The 25,227-nt window shown below is 42.6% G+C and overlaps 1 protein-coding gene across 1 annotated transcript in view; it reads left to right on the top strand.

Moving 5' to 3' along the window:
• The window catches only part of LOC117701603 (autophagy protein 5-like), a 53,257-nt gene that overhangs the window by 461 nt on the left and 27,569 nt on the right, over positions 1 to 25,227 (top strand). The window contains exons 2-4 of the mRNA XM_034493183.3: positions 14,570 to 14,735; positions 18,514 to 18,641; positions 22,361 to 22,439. Of these exons, the coding sequence (XP_034349074.3) occupies positions 14,628 to 14,735; positions 18,514 to 18,641; positions 22,361 to 22,439 (315 nt within the window). The 5' untranslated portion in view covers positions 14,570 to 14,627. The remainder of the gene's footprint in view (positions 1 to 14,569; positions 14,736 to 18,513; positions 18,642 to 22,360; positions 22,440 to 25,227) is intronic.

Genomic DNA, 25,227 nt, shown 5'->3' with positions numbered 1-25,227 from the left:
TAGGTAGTATGTCAGTTCCTTACTGTGGTAGGAAATGTAGCATCGAGTCTGGAGCTCAAGTTAAGGACTTGCATTTTATTTAAATCGTGATTATTTCTGTGCTTATTTATTCTATCTAAACGCGGACTGCTTATCTTCGATGCTATTCTTCGATTCTCAGTTTAATAACAGTACTTAATCTAACAAATGCCTTTTTTTTTCTGTTAGTAGAGCACTTTCATGTATTTAGTTACTTTGTTGGAATTGCTCTCAAAGAATATAAACTTGAGGAACCTAAGAAGCTGGGTGGCATGTAGAGTTTTCCCCCAAAGCATGTAGCATCAGCTGACTATCTAAAGCCTAGAATTCACCTGATAAGTATCTTGGGTCCTTGATAGTGAGTACTTCAGTCAGATGCAAATATTTTGATTTTATTAAACTTACTGTCTGAATTGAATTTGAGAGGAATGACATTGGTTTTAGGTAGTTGTGACAGGTGAGAATGTTACACTAAGTTTAAATGTACTTTGAGCCCAGTTTTGAGGCTCATACCGTAATTCCAGCAGTGATGATGGGGTGGAGGCAGGAGAATCAGGAGTTTAAGACCAGCCTTGGCTATTTCGTGAGTTTGCTGCCATCCTGGAGGGCATGGGACTCTTTGCAACACACAGACAACATCCTCCGAAGCCCAAAACAACCTAGCATTTTTGGCCCTCGTTGGATCCTGAGAAGCACAAAATCAAACTATAACAGGAAAACAACCCCAAACCATCTGTGACGGCCCAAGCTTCTAATCCTAGATGCTAGAGAAGCTGAGGTAGGAAGGTTGCCTTGGGTTGGAGGCCAGCCTGGACTACAGAGCTTGTGCGCACGTGTGTGCACACACACACACCTTGTCGTTAATCCCAGGAATCAAAATGCTAGCCTGGTCTGCATAGTGATCTAGACCAGCGGGGTGACACAGTAAGCACCTGTCCCAGGGGAAAAAGTATATTCCAGGTGACAGAAAGTTCTAGAGAAAGTATAAACCAATGAAATGGAATGGATAGGGTTGGTGGTGTGCACGGGAGATCTTGGTGCTGTCTACAGAAAAGGTATTTGAGTGAAGCTAGGCCACGTGGAAAGGCCACTGGGGCATACCTGCCAGTTCCAGGGCAAAGAGGAGTGCTCAGAAATGAGACAGGCTCCTTGTGGGACTTTGTGAAAGCTTACATTTTTCCATCTTAATCTTAATGTGACCAGGTTTTGCCTGCATATAGGTATATCCATCATACTTATGCCTACTGCCCATCCAGGAGTCCCCTAGAACTAGAGTTACTGGAGGATGTGAGCCATCATGTGGGCCTGGGAATCAAACCCATGCCCTCTGCAACTGCAGCTGGAATTCCTTACCACTGAACCATTTCCTATTTTTTATCTTTTTTCTAAAGCACCTTTTTTAGTGAAATGATGTGTGAATTTCTGCCGTTCATCACTATGTGCAACAGCTTTGCGTTTTTCTAAGGCACAAATTTTAGTGAAATGATGTGCTTTACTTTCTTTTTTGAGACAGGATCTCACTCGGTTGTTCTGTATCAGGCTGGACCTGAACTCACAGAGATCTACCTGCCTCTGCCTTCTGAAGGCTGGGATTAAAGGTTCAGATTACTTCCTTCCACCCTTCCTGTCTTTTCCTCCCCCACTCCACTCCTTTGTCTCTCTGTCTCTCTGTACAGGGTTTCTTTGTGTATTCTTGACTGTTCTGGAACTTGCTCTGTAGACAAGGCTGGTCTCAGAGCAGAGATGCACCTGCCTCTGCCTCCCAGAGCTGAGATTAAAAGCATAAACCACCATCTCCTGGCTCTGTTTCAATCAATCAATCTCAATCTCTGTCTGTGTGTGTCTCTGTCTGTCTGTCTGTCTGTCTGTCTGTCTCTCTCTCTCTCCCTCTCCCTCCTTCCCTCCCTCCCTTTCCCCTCCCCCCTCTCTCCCTCCTTTTCTCTCTCCCACTCTGTCCTTCCCTCCTTCAATCAGTCTCTTCCCTCTCCCCCCTTTTAACTGGTTTTTCGAGACAAGGTCTCTGTGTGTAACATCCCTGGATGTTTTGTTGGCCAGGCTGGCCTTGAATTTGTAGAGTGAAAAATTATAAAGATCATTTTATAAAATATATTCAGGCTTTTCTTTAAGCTTTTCTTTAAAGGGCATGAAAAATATAGAAAGTTTTTATTACCCCTAGACCTGAGCAAAAGAATGCAGGTTCACTAGTTCCAAGAAAGCAGAACTGAATGTAAGATTTCAGGCCTTCACTGCCCCAGGATACAATCCGGGGAGGAATACATTATCCCTGAGTCAGAGGACACTTGCTGGATTAACATTCCTCAAGTTTCAGGGAAGAGAACCCACCTGTGGGTGGGGAAGGCTCAAAGCAGGAAGACACATTCCTGACCACAAAGAAAAATGCAAGTCATCTGGGTGGGGCTGAGAAACTAGTAACCACGAAGACAGGGCAACAACTGAGAAATAGTTGAGCAAGTGACAGGGCAAGACCACATTTTTGAGAAGAATGAGTATACAGAGTGTTTTCCACATGACCCTGATTCACTTAGGTTGGGTTCCTCTGCAATTCTCCGCTATTTTTATGTTATATTTCCTTAGCAACCCTTCACCCCCTTCTCACTCCCCTGGTTTGTTGTTTTCCCTTTTAAAAAGCCCCTCAGCCAGCCGGTCTTTGTCAATTCAGCTCCTGCGTGGGCAAACGAATTGACCGTTGGCTGGCCAACTCTCCCTAATAAAGCCTCTGCTGATTGCATCCAGGTACGGTGTCTTGCGAGTTTTTGGTGGCCATGACCTCCTGAGACTTGAGTGAGGGTCTCCCGAGTTTGGGGGTCTTCAAATTCACAGAGATTGTTTCGAGCAAGAAGGTAGATACACATAGGATACAAAAGTTTTATTATGCTGAGGGTCATTACACAATGTTAACATTCTAAATTCCTAACTATGGTCCTAAGCCTATCTTCCCCAAAGTTGCTCACCTGTTCGACCTATCTTAGCTGAAGGTCAGGTCCAGTCTCTAACAAACGTCTGATTGAAGGGTCCGAATCAGGTTGAAGTCATCCTGGGGGAGATTGTACAGCCACAGAGCACTGAAGTACAGAGTGGAGCATTGCTTTTGGCCTCTGCTTATATACCATCTAGTGGGCGTCATGGGCTTCTAGGACTGTGTCTGGTTATCTTGAGTAAGTGATGCTCTTAGGTATAGCGTCTAAAAGGCGATTTTTGTTTGTGTGTATGTGTGTGTGTTTGTTTTTGTTTCTACTGTGCTCATTACAGGGATCTACTTGCCTCTGCCTCCCAAGTGCTGGCATTAAAGATTTGGAGCCATCACTACCTGGCTTCTAATTTTTATTTTTAATGAGATGAGAGTTTGAGTCAGGAGCAAATTGATCTAAGTGGAGTTTTGCCATTATCTGATTGTCAGGCTGGCTGCAGAAATAAAGGTTAGAGTGGCTTGGGTCTGGTTGGCTGGAAATGATTAGATTATCATTTTGCTTCTAAACTGTAGTAGTCAGGTACAGAAGAATGATTAGGGATGATTGTAAGGTGTGTGGGCAGAGCAACAGACTAAAGGGGTTTCTGCTTCTCTAGTGGAGGAGGATGTGGCATTGGAAGAGGGGAAGACCTGAAGTCAGCCTCAGTTGTGCAGGTGTTAAACTTCCCAATGGCAGGTCCAGTGTGCAGGGAAACAAGTTCAGGAGTCTAAGCTGAGGATGAAAATGGAAGTTGGAACAAGTATATTTAAAGTTGCTTGAAAGATGCCCCGGGGGCGTAATTCCCTTAGGTGGGAGGGAGGTACCCAAGAAATACAGAGAGAACATATAATCCTCTCCTCTTTTTCCCTACCCCAGAGTGGAACCAGTCAATAAATCCCTTGCTGAGATTGAACCAATAGGTTTGAGAGGAAATAGAAATAGGGTCACCAGACAAGCAGAAGGAAGGGGAAGGAGGTTGGGAACTTGTGTGGGGAAGGAAGGTCTTGGTGAGTGACACAGGAAGGTAGCGGAAAGGGTGCATCTGAGAAGTGTGGAGGTACTAGACATTACCAAAGACCCCTGTCTGAATATATTTGCAAATTTGAGGAGAGACTAGCCACTGTGTGTTACTAGACAGCTTCCCACATAACCTTGCCTCCTGCTAGCCCACTACGCTCTAGGCCCAGTACTCATGTTAATATACCTCAATTGCTAGATTGCCTCCTGTTTAGTCTACCTCCAGGCTTGCCCTCCATGCACAGCTCTGAGAGCCTCACAGGTTCTCTAGGGCTGGATGGAATTGATATCCTTACTACTTTTCACATGATACGTTCCGTAAGCATCCACAGGTTTGACAGTAAGGAATTGCTTACACTTCTCATTTGCCACACGTCTCTTACTGTATTCCTTGTAGGTTTTCCCCACTGGAACAACCTTGTAATTTGAGAAGTAATTTCATTCTGTAGGAAAAGGAGACTGGGGCTTAGGGAAGTGCCTGGGCCGGGGTCACACATGCTACTGAAGCCCTTACAGCATTAACTCTCGAATACTATTCCCAGGCAAAGTCTACTAAAATGTTGGCATGTGTTGTTGCTTCTGCATGCTCACCTTTGGATGTTTGCAGTCCTGAATGTGGCTCGTCAGAGGTCTTTTCAGCTTTACAGTGACTTTGTGATTTGATGCCAGGCACAGTTAGGAACTACTTGGATTTTTGAGTCTTTTTGAAATAGGGTCCTGCCATGTAGCCCAGGCTGGTCCTACTCATTTGTAGGGTGTCTTCAGCATTATCCTACTACTATGATCAAAAGCAACTTGGGGAGGAAAGGGTTTATTTCAGCTCTGTGTCCTGAAATCATAGTCCATTAAAGGAAAGTCAGGGCAGGAACCTGGGCTCAGGAACTGAAGCCGAGGCCTTGGAGGACTGGCGTTTACCTGCTATACTCCATTGTGTGCTCAGCCTGCTGTTTTATATACTGCAGGCACATCTGCCTGGTGTGGCACTGCCTGCCCAGGGGGTGGGGGGAATGGGCTCGTCCACATCACACTGCCTGCCCTCGGTGGAAGGACTCCTTCCAAGTCAATTGTTAATCAAGAAAATGTCCTATAGACTTGCCTAAAGGCCAATCATATGAAGACATTTTATAAATTAAGATTTCTTCTCCGATATGTCTCACTTTGTGTCAAGTTGACAAAACCCAGGCACAGGAGCCGGGTTGACCTAATACTAGTGATCTTTCTCAACTTCCAAAGAACTGGAATTTACTGAATGTCACTATTTCTGGTAAATAAGGTGATTTTCCCTGCCCCGCTCCCGTTTATCTTGAGTGCTGGGAGTGAACTTGGGGCCTCATTTGTTAGGCAAGCACTCTCCCGCTAAGCTGTACTCTGCAGCTAATTGGATTTTGGAGTGCTACCCTTCAAGCCTGATAGCCAGATGTGTTCAGATTCTCTTTGTTGTGTCTGGCAGCTGCCGGAGGCTGGGCAGGTTCACACGGATAAACAGCCTACTCTGCATTTACCATGTTGCTCCGTTGTGATATGAGTGGGTTAGATAGTAAATACACTTTTAACTTATGTTATCTTCCTTTTGGATTTTTGAGATGGGATCTCATATCCAAAGCCAGCTGTGACTTCCCAATCCTCCTGCCTCCACTTCCTGAGCACTGGGATTACAGGTATTTAACACTACAACTTGCTCCATTTAAATTTTTTAATTGAAATTGTTTTCTGAGTGTGACTTTTTCTTTGACCATCCATTGCCATCCTTTAAGTACCAAGTGTATTTATTGTTTTATTTACTTATTTATTGTGTGGTTGTATGGTGTATGCATGTGTGTTTGCACACACATGTCTGGGGCATGAGTGTGTAGGGGTAGGAGGTAGCTATAGGGGTTTGTTGAGGTCCTCTCACTGAGGTGCCTCCGTCCTGATGCTACCACTCCTGACTGGGCATCTGAGCTCTCCCAGCAGGTACTTTCCTCAACCGAAAAGTTCTATGTATTTTAGAATTCTTTGACTACTACAGATCCACTAATATTTAGCTCCTCTCTTCCTTATAGAAGCTCCTATAGAGCCAGAGGAAGTAGACTTGTTGGACAGGATAGAGCCGTTACACACATGATCTTACACACATGATCTTACCGCCACGGTGACTACATGGGCAAGACCTGTACAAAGCAAGCCAGCCCACATCCAGAATGGGGAGGGGAGGGGTTCATCCAGTTCCTGGAGCTGAGCAGCTGCAGCTGCTGGGAGAGGGGGGATCAGTTTTCTTCAGGGATAAGGCTGTTCATGCCTCAGACTGCCCTGTGCCCATGTTCAGGTGGACTCTGAAAAGCTCAGGAAGCAGGGAGGGAGTTGAGGAAGGGGCTGGAGGGGTGGTAGATTTGATCATATGCATGTCTGAAATTCTCAAGTCAAATAAGTAAGAAAAACTCTTAGAAGTAACCTTTAATTGACTATTTACCATTCATAAAGGGGTGTTTGGGGTTGGAGAGGATGCTAGCAACTTCGACAAGATGGGAAGAATGAGATCAGGAAATTCAGTGTGGCTTCTGCTATTGACTCTGTTCTTTTTTAGCCACAGGATTTTAGAAAATAATTCAGCCGTTCCATCTCAGATTTATCATTTATATTATCAAATGAGAACATACAGGCTGTGTATCTCCAGTGTGAGATGGTATAAAAATACACAGTATATCTAGAGATTTAAAACTGTTGTCTGAGGCTGAGCACTGCGTGTTTGTAGCGCCAGCACTTAGGAGAGAAGTAGAAGGATCAGAAATTCAAGGCAAGCCTATGCTACACAGTGAGTTTGAGTTGTCCCCGCCCCCACCCTCTCCGGGTATAGAAACCCATTTCCGCACCCCCTGATCCTCTTCTAGTCTCATTCTTTCACATAGTTTGGCGGGCTCATGGACTCTTTCTAAAGAAACTTCAAAGATCCAGATGATATATTTGTGTACCTGCTATGTTCCAGACAGGGTTCCAGGTATCGGAAGGAAAATAGTATGTGACATACAGTCCTTTCCCCAAGGAAATGCATTTCTGTCTACTGGAGGTGAGGGGTGTACAGATAAACACCTTAAACAAGCTTGTCGGGTCTGTAGAAGAGGAGAGATAATGGTGCATCCATGAAGGAAAGGGATGACCTACCCCATTCGTGCATAGAAGAAAGGCACTGAATGCTGTGCTAAGTTGGAAGGTAAAGCAGAGGGGGGCGGTGCACCAGCATGTGCACAGGCACAGGAGGGGCACCTCTAAAGATGGAGATTATTCTTTCTACTGTGGCCTGCTAAGCTAATGACTAAGGATTGTTGGTTAGTTTTTGTTGTTGGTGTTGTTTTGAGATGCGGTTTCTCTGTGTAGCCCTGGGCCTGGGTGTCCTGGAACTGAGGCCGTAGCCCAGGCTGGCTTCAGACAGATCCATCTGCCTCTGGCTCCCAAGTGATGTTAAAGGTGTGCACCACCACTGCCCATCATACCTAAGGTTTTAAACGTTTTCTGTATTCACCTAGTGCATACCACTTACTTTGGCCTATCGGGATTTATTGACTAAATTTAATGTTTTGTAAAACATTTTATTATCTTTAGTTAAGAGTATGTGTGTATGAGTACAGGTGCCCAAGGGCAGAGATATCAGGTCCCCGGGGATGATGTTAGAGGTAGTTGTCAGATACCTATTGTTGGTGCTGAGAACTGCTCTTAACTGCTGAGCCATCTTTTTAGCTTGACTATAGTGAATATTATTTTAGCAATGTGTCTGCTGCATAGTTTTTGGAGTTTACTTTCTGTAAGTTTTGTGTCAACATGTCACAAAGTAGAGTCATCAGAGAGGAAGGAGCCTCAGTTGAAGTGCCTCCGTGAGATCCCGCTATAAGGCATTTTCTCAATTAATGACCAATGGGGGAGGGCCCAGCCCATTGTGGGTGGGGCCACTCTTGGGCTATTGGTCCTAGGTTCTATTTAAAAAGTAGGCTGAGCAAGCTATGGGGAACAAGTCAGTAACAGCAACCCCCATGATCTCTGCACAAGCTCCTGCCTCCAGGTTCCTGCCGTGTTTGAGTTCCTGTCCTGACTTCCTTTAGTGATGAACAGTGATGTGGAAGTGTAAGCTAAATAAATCTTTCCTCCTCAAATTGCTTTTTGGTTGTGTTGTTTTGTCTCAGCAATAGAAACTGTTAGTAATATTTGTTGTTGTTGTTACTTTTTTATTGTTAAAACTCCTATTTGTCTTCATGTTTTTTTAATTATTCTTAGTTCCTAAAGTATTTTCTATGTGTGTTGGAGTTTGAAACCAGAACCTCATGAAGACTAATCAGGTGTTCCACCACTCAGCCACATTCCTGTCCCTTTTGTCCCTCCCACTTGCTTTTGAGTTATAGTTTGTTGATGTAGCCCAGGCTGGCCAGGAACTTGTACTCCTCCCTGTTTCCTAGTTTACAGGCATGTTAACTAACTTAAGGTCATTAGAAAATGGCATTACCAATTTTGCTTGTACATGTAAAGTAGATTTATTAGACCAGAGATATAGAATTCTTATAGGTGAACTTTTCTCTTTCTGAGGATCAATAATAATAATAAGTGCATATCTCTGCATGTGGGTATGTGCACCTGTGTTCCAATGTCAGAGGAGGTCTGAGGTATCCTCTCTCTTAGAACTGCAGATAGTAGTGATCTGCCTGGTGATGTGTGGGAATTGAACCTAGTTCCTCTGAAAAAGCGTCAGTGCTCTTAACCACTGAGCCATCCCACAGTTCCTAGATGAACATTTATTAGTATTGAGTCCATAATTTGAAATAATAAGTAGCCTTGTTTACATTCCACTAATCACTTAGGCAGTTTGGTTTACAAAATGTATGTCAACAATACCATGCTCTATTTAGCTGGTCTGCCTTGGCTCAGTTGACTTCTTTCCCTGAAGAGTGTGTGTGTGTGTGTGTGTGTGGTCTGTCTGTATGCATGTGAGGCATGTGAGCATGTATGTGTGTGAATGGATAGTAATGGAGATTGAACCCAAGGTCTAGAATTCAGTGTTTGTGAATTTAAGGAGAGTCCATTTCATGTGCCATGAATTACTATTTGTGTCTCATGACTTGACCATGAATGTGTTAAAGGAACTTTTGACTATTTTCTCTTGAGCAAGAGTTGTAGCTGCCAGTTGATTACAAGTGTTACTGCTTAGTGCTTTATATAGGCTGTCAGGCTCGCTAGGCAAGCACTTGCTCACTGAGCTCTATCTGGAAAGCTCTTTTTCTTTTTGCAACAGGGTTTCACTAAGTTTCCCATGCTGGCCTTGACTTTACTCTGTGGCCCAGGCCTTGAACTTAATGATCCTCCTGCCTCAGCCTATTGAGTAGCTATAATTACTGGCCTCCTTGAGGCCTGGTTGATAGTGACTCTTGAACATGTAAATTCTCAGTCAAATGACTAGTTTGTCTACGGCACTGCTTTTGACCCCAGTACTATAAAAAGCAAATGAATCAAACAAAAAACTCTAAAACTGAATCAAGTTTTCTTTAATCTATTACTTAAGGAAGTTTTCAGTCTTCTCTTGAGCAAGAGTCATAGCTGACAGTTGACTGATCAAGGTCCCCCAAACTCCTTTATATCATTCAATTTTAGATGTGCCCGTTAGTGTGTTTTAGTTAGGTTTCTATTGTTCTGATAAAATATGATGAACCAAAGCAGCTTGGGGCAGAAAGGGTTTATTTCATTTTATATTTCCAGGTAACATCCGATCAGAGAGAAGTCAGGGCAGGATCCTGAAGGGGGAACTGAACCAGAGACCACAGAGGAATACCACTTCCTGGCTTGCTCCTCCTGTCTTTCTCAGTTTGCTTTCTTCTTTGGTTTTTCGAGACAGTGTTTCTCTCTGTAGCCCTGGCTGTCTGGAACTCACTGTGTGAACCAGGCTGACCTCACACTCAGATCCACCTACTTCCACTTCTTAAATGCTGGGATTGAAGTCCTGTGCCACCACCACCAGGCCTCAGCTTCCTTCTTTATATACCAGAGGACTACCTTCCCAGGGATATTACTGCCAACAATGAGCTGGACCCTTCCACGTCATAAAATCAAGAAAATGCCCTATAGATTTGCTCACAGGACAATCTGGTTTTTTAGTTGAAGTTCCCTCTGTCAAATGACTCCAGCTAGTGTCGTGTTGATAACAGAGGGTAAAGAATGAGAACCCAAACCTCAGCTGGGTGGTAGGTACACGTTTAATCCCATCAGAGACAGGCTGGTCACTGTGAGTCCCAGGCCAGATTGGGCTGCATACTGAGCCCTTATCTCAAAACAAGATAAACCCAATAAGGAAGTATCCATAAGCTGATTTTTTAAAAAAAGTTCCAGATTTAAAAAAAAAAAAAAAAAAACCCAAAGACTGTGCAATTCAATGAGTTTCTTCTTGCTTCTTCTATAGAGTAGCCTTCTGAGACACAGCTGTGGGTCTTCACACTACAGCTGTGGTTCTTCACACTACAGCTGTGGGTCTTCACACTGGAAGTTAGTAGTTTCCTTCCTCATTTACTTATTTTTCGTTTTGTTTTGTTTTGTTTGTTTGTTTTGAGACAGGGTTTCTCTGTGTCCTGGCTGTCATCGAACTTACTCTGTAGACCAGGCTGGCCTTGAACTCACAGATATCTGCCTCTGCCTCCCTCCCAAGTGCTGGAATTAAAGGTGTGCACTAACACTACCCATCCACATTGGATTTTATATTTCTACTGTTATGCATTTACCCACCACCAAAACCAAAAAAAAAAAAAAAAAAAAAAAAAAGAAAGAAAGAAAACATTTATGATAGAGTTAGAACTCAAAAACAGCTAACATTCCATCTTCTTTCTTGATGTATGTGGGTTTTTTTTGCCTACGTTCATTCTTTCTTCGTCCCCTAATGTTAGCCTTTCTTGTTCTCTTTCATATGTTACTGTACCTACATGTATGTGTATTCACACATACATACACACACACAGAGATGCATAAATGTTAGAGATTCTGCATGTAAGGAAGAAATGTGGTTTTTTTCTTCTTCTGAGATTGTGTGACTTTACTTAATAATATATATTCAAAGTCCATCCATTTTCCTGCAAATTTTGTAATTTCATTTTCTTTAGAGAATATATATATTGGAATATATAATATATAATTTTCTATATATATATAATATATTATTATATATTATTTATATATATATTATATATATAATTTTCCTTGTCCATTTACATGTTGATGGGAGTGAGGCTGATTTCAGTTCCTTGCTCTACTGAATAAAGCAATAATAAAGATGAGGGTGCAGACACTTCTGTGCTAGGGTATACCCAGAAATGAAATAGGGGATCACATGATAACTCTATTCAAAAGCTTTTGAGAAATCTTCAAACTGAGTTTCACTACAGCTGCAGTGTTTTATACCCCACTAATTGTGGTTGAGGTTCCTTTCTCTGCACATCTTTTCTAACATTTGTTGTCATGGTTATTGATGACGGGTAGCTATTGGTGAGATGCTGAGAGCAGTTTCAATTTCCATTCCCTGGAGAGATGGCTCAGCAGTTAAGAGCACTAACTGCTCTTCCAGAGGATCAAGGTTCAATTCCCAGCAACCACATGGTGGCTCACAACTGAAATGGAATCTGATGCTCTCTTCTGGTGTGTCTGAAGATACATTAGATAAATAAATCTGAAAAAAATCACATTATTTTTTTAAGTTATTGGCCATTTGGTTTCATGTTTTGAACAGTGAATATTCAAGTTTACTTGCCCACTTGCTAATTGGCAGTTTTATTTCCTTTCAGAAATTTTTCTTACGAGTATAGAATTTAAGCATGCTTGAATTTGAAGTCTCACTGTGGTACTGAATGAAATGTATATATGTTTATCACTTTCTTAAAATACTTGTGAATATTTAATAAAATTTAAGGTACTTCGAAGTACCAGAGTCCTTATTCTGAGTTGACTAGTGCACAGTAGTTTGAGATAAGACAGGTTTTTCTCACTCTTGCAGTTTGCTTATGTGTAGATGACCTATATCTGACTGATCTTTAACTATAGGTTAACTGATGACAATCCCAAAGTATTTGGCACGGGTGGGGAGGAAGGATGAAAACAAGCTCCTTGATGTACCTCAGTGTTAATAATTGATGTCATTCTGGAGAGATGGCTCAGCCATCGGGATATTTGTTGCTTTTGCAACAAGTTCAGTTCTGAGCACCTGCATGGTGGCTCACAACCTTTTGTAACTCCAGTTCAGGGTGATCTGACACCCTCTTCTGGACTCTTCAGGGCACCAAGAATGCATGTGCTGTGCACACACACACACACATAGACAAAACATTCGTAAACATAAAATAATACATCTAAAAATAATTTTAAATTGATACCCGACTAGGCCCATAGTTTTGGAGGGAACCATGCAGTTCTTTAGGATTTTTCATTACACAGTATACTGAATGATGAGTTAACTGCCCAGCACTGTATTGGTTGTATATTAGCCCGTACTATTCAGGTAGCACGTCTTGGGTTGGTCTGTGCATTCTCAGCAGTGTGTGGCTCATCATGCACTCAGGTGGCATGGAGTGTGAGCATAGTAGACACTGGTGTATCCCAGAAGTCATGCACATTGTCCTTCCCTGATCCTGAGACCTTCCTCATGTGCAGAGTTAGCGCTACCCTGTAGAGTAGGGAATGTTGTGAGTTGGAGAAGTATTTCACTGAGACTGAGGATGTTAGTCACTCTGTAATGAGAGTTAGAGTTGGAGAAAAGCAGCCTAAGTACTAGGCTGGCAGTTGGAGCACAGCGACTAGATACTTAGGGTCGGCCTTACTGAGGGCTACAGGACCAAGTGTGATCAGTACCACTGGAAATTTTGGTGGTGCCAAATTGTGGATCTGATGAAATTTAGAAAAGGGAATAGGCTTAATAAAGAGCTTTTTGTTGTTATTTGTTTATTTGTTTGCTTGCTTGTTCATTTGGCAGGGGCTCCGGTGGCCAGGTTGACCCATGAGGCTTATAGGCTTGCACCACCAACCCCAGTTCTTGATTGGTGTACGCTATCAGCTAAGCTCATCTGTAGCTTGAAGCAAATACTGTTTTTAGTTTGTTTCAGGAGGAATGATGTGCATGGTAGGGGAGGTTAAATACATTGGATGGGACAAGTGTAATTATGTGAGTAGTCTTCTGAAATTACATTAAGATCATAGGGCATAGGCTCAAGGCTCTCTTTTAGGTGAATGGTTCTGCTGGGCTTGAGAGAGTAACAGAAATATGTGGTGTGATTTATTTTGTATGCCTGGCCCTTTAAAGATCCCCAGTTGCTAGTCACCCGGCCTCTTAAGAGAACTGCTTGACCTATAACCTTCAGTTTTGGTTGCCCCTTGACTTCTAGGAATAGGAGAGGATATAAAGAGGCAGCAGAGGCTGAGAGGGAGGAGCCTAGGGTCCAGGAGAGTAAGCTGAGAAGACAGTTGGTCTAGGAAAGGAGGATTGAGTAGGGCTGGAGGAGAGAAGACAGTGCAGAAAAGAGACTGAGCAGAGGAGAATGGGGAGCTTGTTGAGCCAGGAGAGGCTGAGCTGAGCCGGAGACCATATCATTAGGAGACAGTAGAAAAACCAGCAGAGTGACAAGAGGAGACAGTTGGTGACAGCTGAGCCAGGAGAAGCCGAGCTGAGCAGATAGACTAGAACAGTTGCTATAGTTTGGAGAGACTAGTACTGGGAAAATGGGAGAAGGGACTGTTTGAGCAGACTGGTGAGGGATTTGGGGAGGAATGGTTGGGGGAAACCTTTGAAGGGGCAGAGCTAGAAACTGGGAGGGGGGCTGACCAGGAGTTGAGAGAACTGATGGCAGTTTGTAAGAAAAGAGATTTTAAAAGAAACATTAAACACACACACACACACACACACACACACACACACATTTTACAGAAGTATAGTTTCTATTTTGATGTTGCTTATATTACTTATTATTTAAATATGTAATTAGTATCACATATACACACATATGCATGTACACATGCATCCACTTGCACATGCACAGACATTTTTGAGATTGTGTTTTACCGAATAGCTCAATCTTGCTTCAAACTCTTGTCTTGGCCTCTTTGATGTAGAGATTATAGGCATGTAGTAGTATTCCTGGCTTTTCCCTCCCTCCCTCCCTCCCTCCCTCCCTCCCTCCCTCCCTCCCTCCCTCCCTCTCTTCCTTTCTTCTTCCCCCTCCCTCCTCCCTCTCTTCTTTCTTTCCCTCTCTCTTTCTCTTCCCCTTCCTCTCCTCCCTCTCCTCTATCTCTCTCTTTCTCTCCCTCCCCCCTCTCTCTTTTTCTTCCTGAGACAGGGCTTCAGTACATAGCTCCAGCCATCCCAGAACTCTGTATAGGCCAGGCTGGCCTCATACTTGAAGAAATCACCTGCCTCTGCCTCTGCCGCGGAAGTGCTGGGCTTAAAGGTGTGTATCAGCGAGGCTCCCCACATCCTGCTCCACCATTTCTTTAGGTGAAATTCTTTTGGTGTTCATTTTTTGCCTGTGAAATGTTTTCATGAATTCTTGTAAGGATCTGACTAATGCTATTTATTTTGTTTCCAGTTTGGCTTTGGTTGAAGAAAGAACTTAGCCTATATGTACTGCTTTATCCACTGGAAGAATGACAGATGACAAAGATGTGCTTCGAGATGTGTGGTTTGGACGAATTCCAACTTGCTTTACTCTCTATCAGGATGAGATAACTGAGAGAGAAGCAGAACCATACTATGTAAGTGCAAAGGAGGTCTGTAACTTTGTCCATTATAGATAAAGGTTTTAGAACCTTGAGGCTATCACTTTTTGATATTTTTTTCCTTCCCTTCCTTCCCTTTCCTTCCTTCTTTTCTTCCTTCCTTCCTTCCTTCTTTCCTTCCTTTCTCTTTCTTTTACTTTTTTTGTATTCTCTCATATGATACATTCTTACGCAGATTTCCCTCTGTCCCCTCCCTGTTCGTCCCCCTCCCTTCCCCCTCTCACTTTTACATACAACTCTTCCAGGCTGTGGACAGTTAGAAGACTAGGATGATTACTTGGCTGGTCACGTGGTTACTATGTAAGTGTGACAACCGGAATTAAGCTCCCCAGGACCCATGTGAAAATTGCCGTGTACCCACAGCATGGGCTCTAGGGAGGCAGACAGAACGGTCCCTCGGGCTAGCTGGCTAGCCAGTCCTCCCTTTAAACCATTGATGTCCCGATTTAGTGGTGTTCAGTAAGGTAGACAGTGGCTGGAGAGATGGCTCAGTGATTAGAACCTCGCTACACTTGCAGTGAACCCTGTTTCAGTTCTGAACAACCATCTGTGACCTGGGTGCCAGGGGAGCTGGCAGCTTCTGGTACCCTTTGGCACTAGGCATTCTTGTGCATTGCATACATACATGCAGGAAGACACTCATACACATAACCTCTTTAAAACAAATAAGGTGAAGGCTGATGAAAGAAGACAGCTGACATTCATCTGTGTGGCTGCATGTATGTACATGTATGTGCACATGCACCCAGTGCACCATAAATGAATCAATACAGACCAAAGGGGCTTGAGGCAGCTAAGCAGAGAAGTGCACATACTGCTCTTGGAGAGGACCCAGGGTCCCAGTACCCACGTTGGCAGCTTACAACCCCCTGTAAGCTCTAGCTCTGCCCTTCAAAGACACCTGCACATGCACATAGACACGTACACATAATTAAATAATAACAGCAATTCTCTAAGATAAATAAATCCCCTCTAATCATGCTACCCACAGTTCAAACACACACAGCACACACAATCACTTTAGACATACTGACATACGTTCTTTTGTGTGTGCATGTAGTCATCTATATTAGAGTCGAGTCAGGCTCTCTCCACGATAGTCACAGGCTTAGACTGTTAGTATCTGCCATGCGGTACACCTGATAGTGGATCATAAGCAGTGTGCTGTGTTTTAGTAGGAAGCTAGTTTTTTAAGTTTTACTTACTTTATGTGTGTGGGTATTTTTCCCTCATTTAAGGATGCTACATGAGTGTAGCATCTGAGGAGGTCAGAAGAAGGCGCCAGATCCTCTGGAAGTAGAGTTGTACACAATTGTGATCAGTCATGTGGGTGGTGGGAACTGAACCCAGGTCCTCTGGAAAAGCAGCCAGTGCTTTTAACTCCACATTGGATTTTTAAATATTTAGATGATTCTAAGCAATTAATCCAAGCAATTAGTCAAATATGTTTATTAGCGGACTTATGAATACATACACAGTAATAAAACCTCTTCACGTGACTTAATGTTATTTATGACCTAATGTTAAATATGATCTAATGACCTACTATGATCATAACATGTTATGACCTGACGTGTTTAATAGAACATTGGGGTGAGGAGTATAGTAGAGTGGTAGAATGTCTTCTTAGCATTTAGAGGAGAGGCCCTGGGTTCCAAACAGGGGATTGGGGGACAGTGTGTGTGTGTAGAGTCACTGGACATACTGACATGCATGCTTTTTTGTATATAAACACACATACTCATACACCACAGACACTACAGAGACCTCATTCAGTGCCATACACACTGCAGACATACACATCACAGACCCACACCATACACACCACAGATATACATACACACACAGACCACAGACACTCCCCCATAGACACTTCCTCACAGACACACCACAGTCACACTTACCAGACACCTGTACCACGCAAACCTACATACACACACATACATACATCTCTGTCTCTGTCACACACACACACACACACACACCAATCAATCAATCAATCAATCAATCAGTGGGTCAGTCAGATGGATCAACAGTTAAGAGTCCTTGCTGCTCTTTCAGAGGAACTCAGTTCCACTTCTAGCATCCATGTTAGATGGGGCATAACTTCCTGTAACTTCAGCTCCCAGGGTCCTGCACGCTCTTCTGGCCTCTAGGCGTCTGCACTCGAATGGCACACACCACATACAAGTAAATACAAATGAAAAGAGTGGCTGTGTAAAGGACTGATTACAGATTTTGAATGTGTAATCCTCTTGCCTTGGCGTCTGTGCCCAGTACTAGAATTCTTTTTTTAAATTTTTATTTTATTTTATTTTATTTTATTTTATTTTGTGTGCCTAAGTGTCTATCTATCACTTGTGTAGGAGGCCTTGGAGGTTAGGAAAAGGGGTCTTATATCCTGCAACTGGAGTTATAGACAGTTGTCTGCCATCAGGTGGAAGTTTGGAACAAAACCCAGGTCCTCTGTAAGAGCAATAAAACACTCTCTACTCCTTGAAAACAAAATCTTTTAAAAAGAATCAAGGCCCCATATAACCTCCTTAACCTAGAGCATACTGTGTAGCAGAGGGTGGCCACTCCATGCAGCTCCCTGATTTCTTCCTTCCCGACCCCCACATCACACCCTTTTCTTTCCCTCTCCTTCTGTTCCCTTCCCTTTTTCTCTCTTTTGAGAAAAAAGTCTCACTGTGAAGCCTCAGGCTAGCTTTGAACTTGAAGGGATCCTCCTGCCTCCTGAATACTGGAACTAAAGGCATGGGCCACCACGCCTGCCTGAAAATTCTTAGTTTACTATGCTAATTTCATTTTCTTTTGGCGTGATAAATTACTCTGACAAAAGCAACTTAGGGAATTATTTTTAGATAAGTAATTCACAGTTGTATATTTAAATTCAGGTTACAGTCCATTATTGCTGGGAAGTTGAGGCAGCAGAAGTTGAAGCACCTAGTTACCATCCACAGTCAAGAACACACAGAAATGAATGCATGCACGCATGCTTTCTACTCGCTGCCCTTCTCCACTCATAGACAGTCCAGACCCTAAACCCAACGACTGGTGTCTCCCGCATCAGTTAGCACAGTCAAGGTGACCACCAGTAACCGCACCCACAGGCCAGCTCTGTGTAGACAGTTGCCCATTGAGACCCTCCTTCCAAGTAATTCTAGATAGAGTCAAGTTTGCAAAGCCAACCACCACAGAAATGTATTTTACACCAAGGAATTATATTTTAAAAAGAGGGCTGGTTTGCTGTACCCCTTTGATTCTGTATATCCTTCAGTGCACCATGTGTTCTGGTACTTTAATTTATCTTTGCCATTTATTAGCTATATTATTAAAATATTAAAACTATGATATTTTAATATCATTAAACATTTAAGTTCTATGTAAAAGAGGTGATAATACTCATGTGAATCATTTTATATTTACAATAGATTTGATAGAACTACTTAATATCTTAATTAGTATGACATGCAATTAAGTATTACTATAAAGTGGTAAGGAAAAATTATAGATTTGTGTCAATTTTAGACATCTATTCCCTTAGATCTACTTAAGTTGTAACCCAATTAGAAACATTTTCTATTTTTACCTCTAGCTTTTAGTTTCTATAAAAAGCCGATTATTTGGGATTAAGTAGTCAAATAACACAGAGATCATAACTATTTCCCTTACTATTAAAAGACTTACTTAGTTTCTTTGTTTTGAAACACTAATGAATAAGTAAATACGCCTTTTCAAATTTTTATTTCAGTTGCTTTTGCCAAGAGTCAGCTATTTGACGTTGGTAACTGACAAAGTGAAAAAGCACTTTCAGAAGGTTATGAGACAAGATGATGTTAGTGAGATATGGTTTGAATATGAAGGCACACCCCTGAAATGGTGAGTGAACTTTTCTTCTTTGTTAAGCACTAAGTATATGCTAGCTTTAAGAAGGTATAGTGTCCTAGAACAGTTGTGAAAAGTTCTACAAAGAAAAAAGGCCAAGCATGGTAGCTGTGATCCCAGCATTCAAGAGGGGAAGCAGGAAATTGCCAGTTTGAGGCTGCCCTGGTCAATATATCATATTGAATACCAGGGAAGCCAGCACCATACAGCAGGACTCTCTCAACAAAACCAAAACACAAAAAGCAAAACAGAAAAGAAATGACTAGTCTAGCTTATAAGTGAGAGTTAAACTATTATACAGTGCTTTGTAGACAGTACTCTGCCTTGTCTAACATGTTCCAAGCCCTGGATTTAGTCTCTTAACATGTCAGAAAACATGGATTGTGATGCACACCTGTAATCCCAGCACTCAGAGGTGGAGGCCAGAGGATGAGGCCTTTGTCCTAATCTACCTGAGACCCTGTCCTTGTCCTCAACTCCACCCCACTCTACTCCACTCCTTCACCCCCACAAACAACAGAAAGAAAGAAAAAAAAAATCTGCCTTTCCAAACAGTGCCATTAGAGATAGGGACCCAGTGTTCAAATGCGCAATCTTGGGTAACATTTCTCATTTAAACCATCCTAGAAAGGGGAAAATCTGCCTTCTGTTTGGATGCATGGATGATTGGATGATAGATAGATTAATGTATTTTCTTTGTTAAAAAGATGGGGTTTAATTATGTGTATGCCTGTGTGTGTTGGTATGTGCAAGTGAGTGCAGGTGCCCATGGAGGACAGACAGGGCATCAGATCTCCTGAAACAAGAGTGACAGTTGGTTGTGAGCCACTGTGTTTCTGACTATAGCCGCTCATCTGTTGTGTAACAGGTATGCTCCAGTGCTTGTCTTGAGAGCTTCAGCTCATGGCCCTGTATGCTGTAACTGTTCACGGTCTACTTAACATTTCCCCCCTAATCTGTTCTCTAATTTCCTAGTTGCTTATTTTGATTTGCCCAAGTTATAACAGAAAACTATTTAAGAAAAGTAATAGACACACTGAATGTCCAACAAGTTAAAGGTACAAGCCTAGCACAGTGGTCATGCTTTTAATCCTGGCACTCAGAAGGCGGAGGCTGGCAATCTCTGAGTTTAAGGGCAGCCTGGTTTACATAGTGAGTTCCAGGACAGTTAGAGCTATGTAGAGAGACCCTGTCTCCAGAGAAAACAAAGTTACTGGTGCATAGATGGGTTCCAGGTCCTCATCTTTTGTAGGCTGCGTGCTTTGTCTTCATCATGGAGAGCAGCCTCAGCCCTCATGCATTTGTGCGGCTGACTTTAAAAAAAGTTATCTGAGAAACAGAAGTGTTGATTCATCTGGAAACCGGGCTTTCTGGAATGATTTAACTAGACAGCAGAGGGTGCTCTAACACTGCACTGTAAGGAGTGAAGTTTCTTATTGCTGAAACTTAAGTGCTCATCACTCGTATTTGATACTTGTGTACTGTAATTATCTTAAGAGAGCAGTTCTATATTCTCTGAAGACTGTTTTGGCAGTAAGTCATGTTAATGGGTAAAATCAGGCTGAGTTCGTGGCTTGGTAGAATACTGGCCTAGACTATACAGGACTCTGGGTTTAATTCCCTGCTGCTGCAGGGAAAGATAATGGAGAAAAGAAAGAAAATGAGTTAGATGCTCAACTTTTGAGTACAAAATTAAGAAAATTCTTTTGGCCGGGCAGTGGTGGCACACGCCTTTAATCCCAGCACTTGGGAGGCAGAGGCAGGCGGATTTCTGAGTTCGAGGCCAGCCTGGTCTACAAAGTGAGTTCCAGGACAGCCAGGGCTACACAGAGAAACCCTGTCTCAAAAAAAAAAAAAAACCACTGCTGACCTTAAACTTAGGATACATGACTGAGCTCACGTGTGATCTCAAGAGCACATTCCAGCAGGGTGTCCGGGTACACTCACAGCTCTCTGAGAACTCGGGGTGTGCCTCACATTGATCTCAAGAGCACATTCCAGCAGGGTGTCCGGGTGCACCCACAGCTCTCTGAGAACTCGGGTGCGTGTCACATTTTGTAAATCATGTGGAGATTACTCCCTTATCTCCAGCTTTTTAGTTTCTAGCTTTTCCGTTCACTTTTGTAAGTTTGAGAATTTGGGGAATTTTAAAAATTATTTTGTAAAATGGGCCTATTCAGTGTCAGGAGTAGTACTGGAATCAGACTCAGACCGTTGTGACTAGGCAAATGCATTTAATTGTTGGGGTCCACACTAGCCCCACGTTGGGGGGCCAAAATAATGTTGGGGTCCACACTAGCCCCACGTTGGGGCGGCCCAGGCAAAACGTTGAGGCCCGGGCCGACCCACGTTTGGGCGGCCACTGTATCCTGGCCCAAGCTGCCGTTCCGGTCTTTGGGTCGGAGTTCAGCAAGAACGAGGGTGAGGGCAGACTCTACCTAATGTCGTGATGTGTCTGATTCTCTCTATAGTCTGATTCTGATCTGTTCTGTCTCTGCCTTTTATATGTCTCACTTCTAAGCCACGCCTCTAAGTTACACCTTTAATCATGCCCTTAGGTCTTGTCTGTAACTCTGATCTCTATACTTCTAAGTTATATTCTTAAGTCACACACCTTTAATCTCACACACCTTTAATCTCATGCACCTTTAATCTCAAGATATCTAAACCAAGAGTGTGCTCAGCTGTTGTAGACTATTGTAATCCTAGTCTCATGTCAGGGTATATGGCTCAAGATGGCTGCAAAGCTGATAGCCGCTTTCTGCTAAAAGTCGGCCCCCAACATTTAATTACTTGGGTTTTGGTTGGCATTACCCCTGATTTACTCAATAAAAAATAACTTGTGAGTCTTCAGTGTGGTGGTTTTTCTGGGTAAGAAACGTTTGTTTCTGCAACATGAGAGGTGGCTTGTTGACTAAGAGCACTGGCTGCTCCTCCAGAGGACCCAGGTTCAATTCTCAGCGCCACATGGTGGCTCATAACTATCTGTAATTCCAGTCTGAAGAGATCTGATGTCCTCTTTTGGCCTCTGAGAACACTACATGCATGTAGTCCACAGAAATACTTGAAGATAAAACACCCACACAACGTAAAACTAAATAAATAAAAGTTAATTTAAATTAAAAATAAAAATAAACAGAAACTGGCCTTTAGTAACACATCTCTCAAGGCAGTTAGACCAGGAGTTCAAGGCCAGCCTAAACTATGGGAGATACCATCTCAAAAACAGAACAAAACAGTTACTGTAAAAGCCAGATGGGGTTTTGCACATCTGTAATCCCAGCATTTAGGAGCCAGAGGCAGAAGGATTGATTGCTGTGTGTTTGAGGACAGTGTGGTTAAGATAGTAGCAGGCCAACCAGAGCTGCATAATGGAGTTGTCTTTCTAATGTAAACAAGATATTTTTGTGTTTCAATAAACTTACAAAGAATAGGTCCTTCTTATAAGTACTGGGATGATAATTTAACACTACAGCAGCTGATGAGATTCCCTTGGATACATTGAAACTGTTCTTGGAAATGAAAAGTTTAGAAGAAGACTACGTCCTGGCAGTGGATGTACTGACCAGTCATGTAGCTGTGCAGTTACTTCTCTGTGCTCACCCAGGAAAGCCTGTGCTTTACAGTGGGGATAAGATGTGCTGGAAATTGGTTTGGGGGTCTTGGTTACAATTTATGTGGTTTCCTCTCTAAGATATACCTTTCATTTTTAGGCATTATCCAATCGGTTTACTATTTGATCTTCTCGCATCAGGTTCAGCTCTTCCTTGGAACATCACAGTGCATTTCAAGGTATAGTTTAAATAGCTATTTCTGCTTCTTTTATTTGTGGTTCTTAATAAAGTAGAATTTTTTTCAAAGAAATGATTTCTTATTTCTGCTTTTTGTTTGTTCTTAAGACGTGGTCTCACTCTGTAGCCCATGCTGCCAGAAACTTGCTATGTGGTTTGGGTTAGCCTCAGACTCAAAGTGATTCTCCTGCTTTGGCAAACCTTTGTGCTGGGATTGCAGGCTTGTGCTTCATCACTGATTCATGCTTTAGGACAGTCTTTCACGTCTGCCTTCCCACAGCTGTTCCTTCTGCCCGAACATAGTTTAGGAAACTTCCAAGTTTTCCCAAGTTTTTGAGAAAACCATTTAATGTATAAACATCTTTTTTTTTTTAAGAGCTGAGTAACCTATGGTTTAGATGTATAGCAGGTTGTTATCTATAACCTATATATAATACAGTTATAGTTACAAAACAATCAAATTCCCAGGTGTAGCTATAGCATGAGAGTAGAGATTCGAATGCCTGGTACAGTTGAGAAGTTCCGTTGCTCCTTTGATAGAAGTCTAAAGATTTTGTGAGCCTCGGTTTTGAGACACAATTCCTTGTGGTTTTGAAACCAGGTAAATTTCATGTTGCCTAATTTTGTGTCATTAATTGAAAAGTACTAGTCAAGGGTGGGCATAGGTGACACACTGGGTGGCCCTGGTGCCCAGGAGGCAGACGTACAAAGGCTCTGGGTTTGAGCTCAGCTAAGGCTTGGGCTGCATGAGGCATTTGAGTCTAACTTTGATGATGTAATGAAATCCATCTTAAGGAGTGAAAGTAACATAAAATAAACCCCACCTGGTCTCCTCCCTCGTTACCTGTGCTCCACCCCTCCTACTCTGACGACAGACATTATAGGAGTCTGAAGTACATCTTGAGTCCTCCCTAGCAAGCAGCTCTCAAATGGCAGTGGGCAATGGAGAGGCATCAGAGAGAGAGAGCATGAGAAAGTCACCATGTAAGGGCTACATACTCAGTCAGCTCCTGAAGGCACTGGTCCATCCTTCTCGCACCGCTTTTCCTTCCTGCTTTAATTTGTTGGCCATATATCGTTTCCCTGTACATGTTAAGGTGCTTTGCAGAGCAGTGTGCTACTATATTTTAGTTGTCCTCGGCTGTAGAGGTGGAGCCGCAATCCTAATGAGATGCGTGAGTTTCAGTAGCCGCGGCGTGTGCAGCAGGCAGTTTACAGTGGTGTGAAAATACAACTGTTTCAAACAGATACAGAGCATCAGTGTTCCTAAGAGCCTGGCCTGTTAGCTTTAGAGATAAAGAATAATTCTAGTAGTGGAATTAAATTTTACAGTTTACTATAATGTACTTAATCATCTGAAAAATTCATAGCAACCGACTTGCAGTGCATACTTCACGTGACCCTGGGCTGTTGAGGATTGCAGTACAGTTATTAGTATAGCAGCCTTGTCAAATAGGCCTGATTTTTATAGCAAGTGTGATGGGATCTCATTCAAGTAGACCCATTTCAATTTTCTTTTTAATTTTTAAAATTTTATTTGTGTGTGTGTGTGTGTGTGTGTGTGTGTGTGTGTGTGTGTGTGTAGGTGCAGGTCAGAAGAGAGTGTTGGCCCTTTAGAGCTAGAGTTGTAGGACTTTGTGAGCTGTGTGGTATGGTCTCTGGTCCTCTGACAGACAGTAAGGGTTCCTACCCACTGAGCCTCCAGGTTGGTTTCCATCTCATAGACTTGACCTGGGCTGCTGAGCATGGTGTGAGTGTTTGGTACACGTGGCATCGCTGTCCAGAGCCGTTGTATGGGTTTTTGTTGTTGGTTTTGTTTGGCTGTTTCCTTACCATCCAGTATGGTTTTACAAGTTTCATGGTGGCTTCTCACAGTCACTGCAGTTAGGTCCCCGGGTGTCTCTGCAGTCCCTAGCATAGGAGCCTCATCTTCGTCTCATCCCCATCTGCCTGCTCCTGTGGGATTGTCAGCAGCTGGAAGGAAAGCTTTAGTGGTGCCCCTGGGTTGTTTAATGTGTGTGTGTTAAAGTGTAAGGACTAGCACAGTGCACACTGAGATCCTGCTGTGTGCCACCAAGGCTGCTGTAGGAGTTGGGGATATATGATTGAAGGACACAAAGACACTCACACAATAAAGACACTTCACAGCCTGTTTCAGAGCCTGCTTCAGAGGCTATAACTGACCTAGTATTATTAAAAAATTGAAAGTAAATTGCAGCTCAGTATTCTTTATGGACATGAATATAAAAACCTTCAAAAAATTAGCAAATTGAAGGCAGCAGTACCTAGAAAAGAACAATACATTGCTGAGTTTATCTCATGAACACAGGATTGATTCAACACTCCATCATCAATCAGTGCAATTCATTACATTAGCAAAATCAATAAAGAAAAAAAGGAGTGGGGGTTTCAGTAACCAGTGCCATGAAAAGCCTAAGCAAGCTTAGGAATAAAAGACAGTTTACTCAGTTTGACCAATGACGTAGCAAAAATTTTCTAAATGATTTAGAAAAAAAAAAAAAAAAAAGGATTTTAGAGTTGAAGAGATGGCTCTGCATTAAGAGCACTGGCCGCTCTTCCAAAGGTCCTGAATTCAATCCCCAGCAACCACATGGTGGCTCACAACCATCTGTAATGGGATCTGATGCCCTCTTCTGGTATGCATGAAGACAGCATATCCATATACATTAAATAAATAAATACATCTTAAAAAATATTTTAGACTTAGTGTATGTGAATGAATATTTTGTGTGATTGAATGTATGTGCTTGCTACCTGTAGAGGCCAGG

The sequence above is a fragment of the Arvicanthis niloticus genome, unplaced genomic scaffold, assembly GCF_011762505.2.
Source record: "Arvicanthis niloticus isolate mArvNil1 unplaced genomic scaffold, mArvNil1.pat.X pat_scaffold_142_arrow_ctg1, whole genome shotgun sequence".
Taxonomy (NCBI): domain Eukaryota; kingdom Metazoa; phylum Chordata; class Mammalia; order Rodentia; family Muridae; genus Arvicanthis; species Arvicanthis niloticus.
This window is presented reverse-complemented; position numbering and strand designations above follow the sequence as displayed.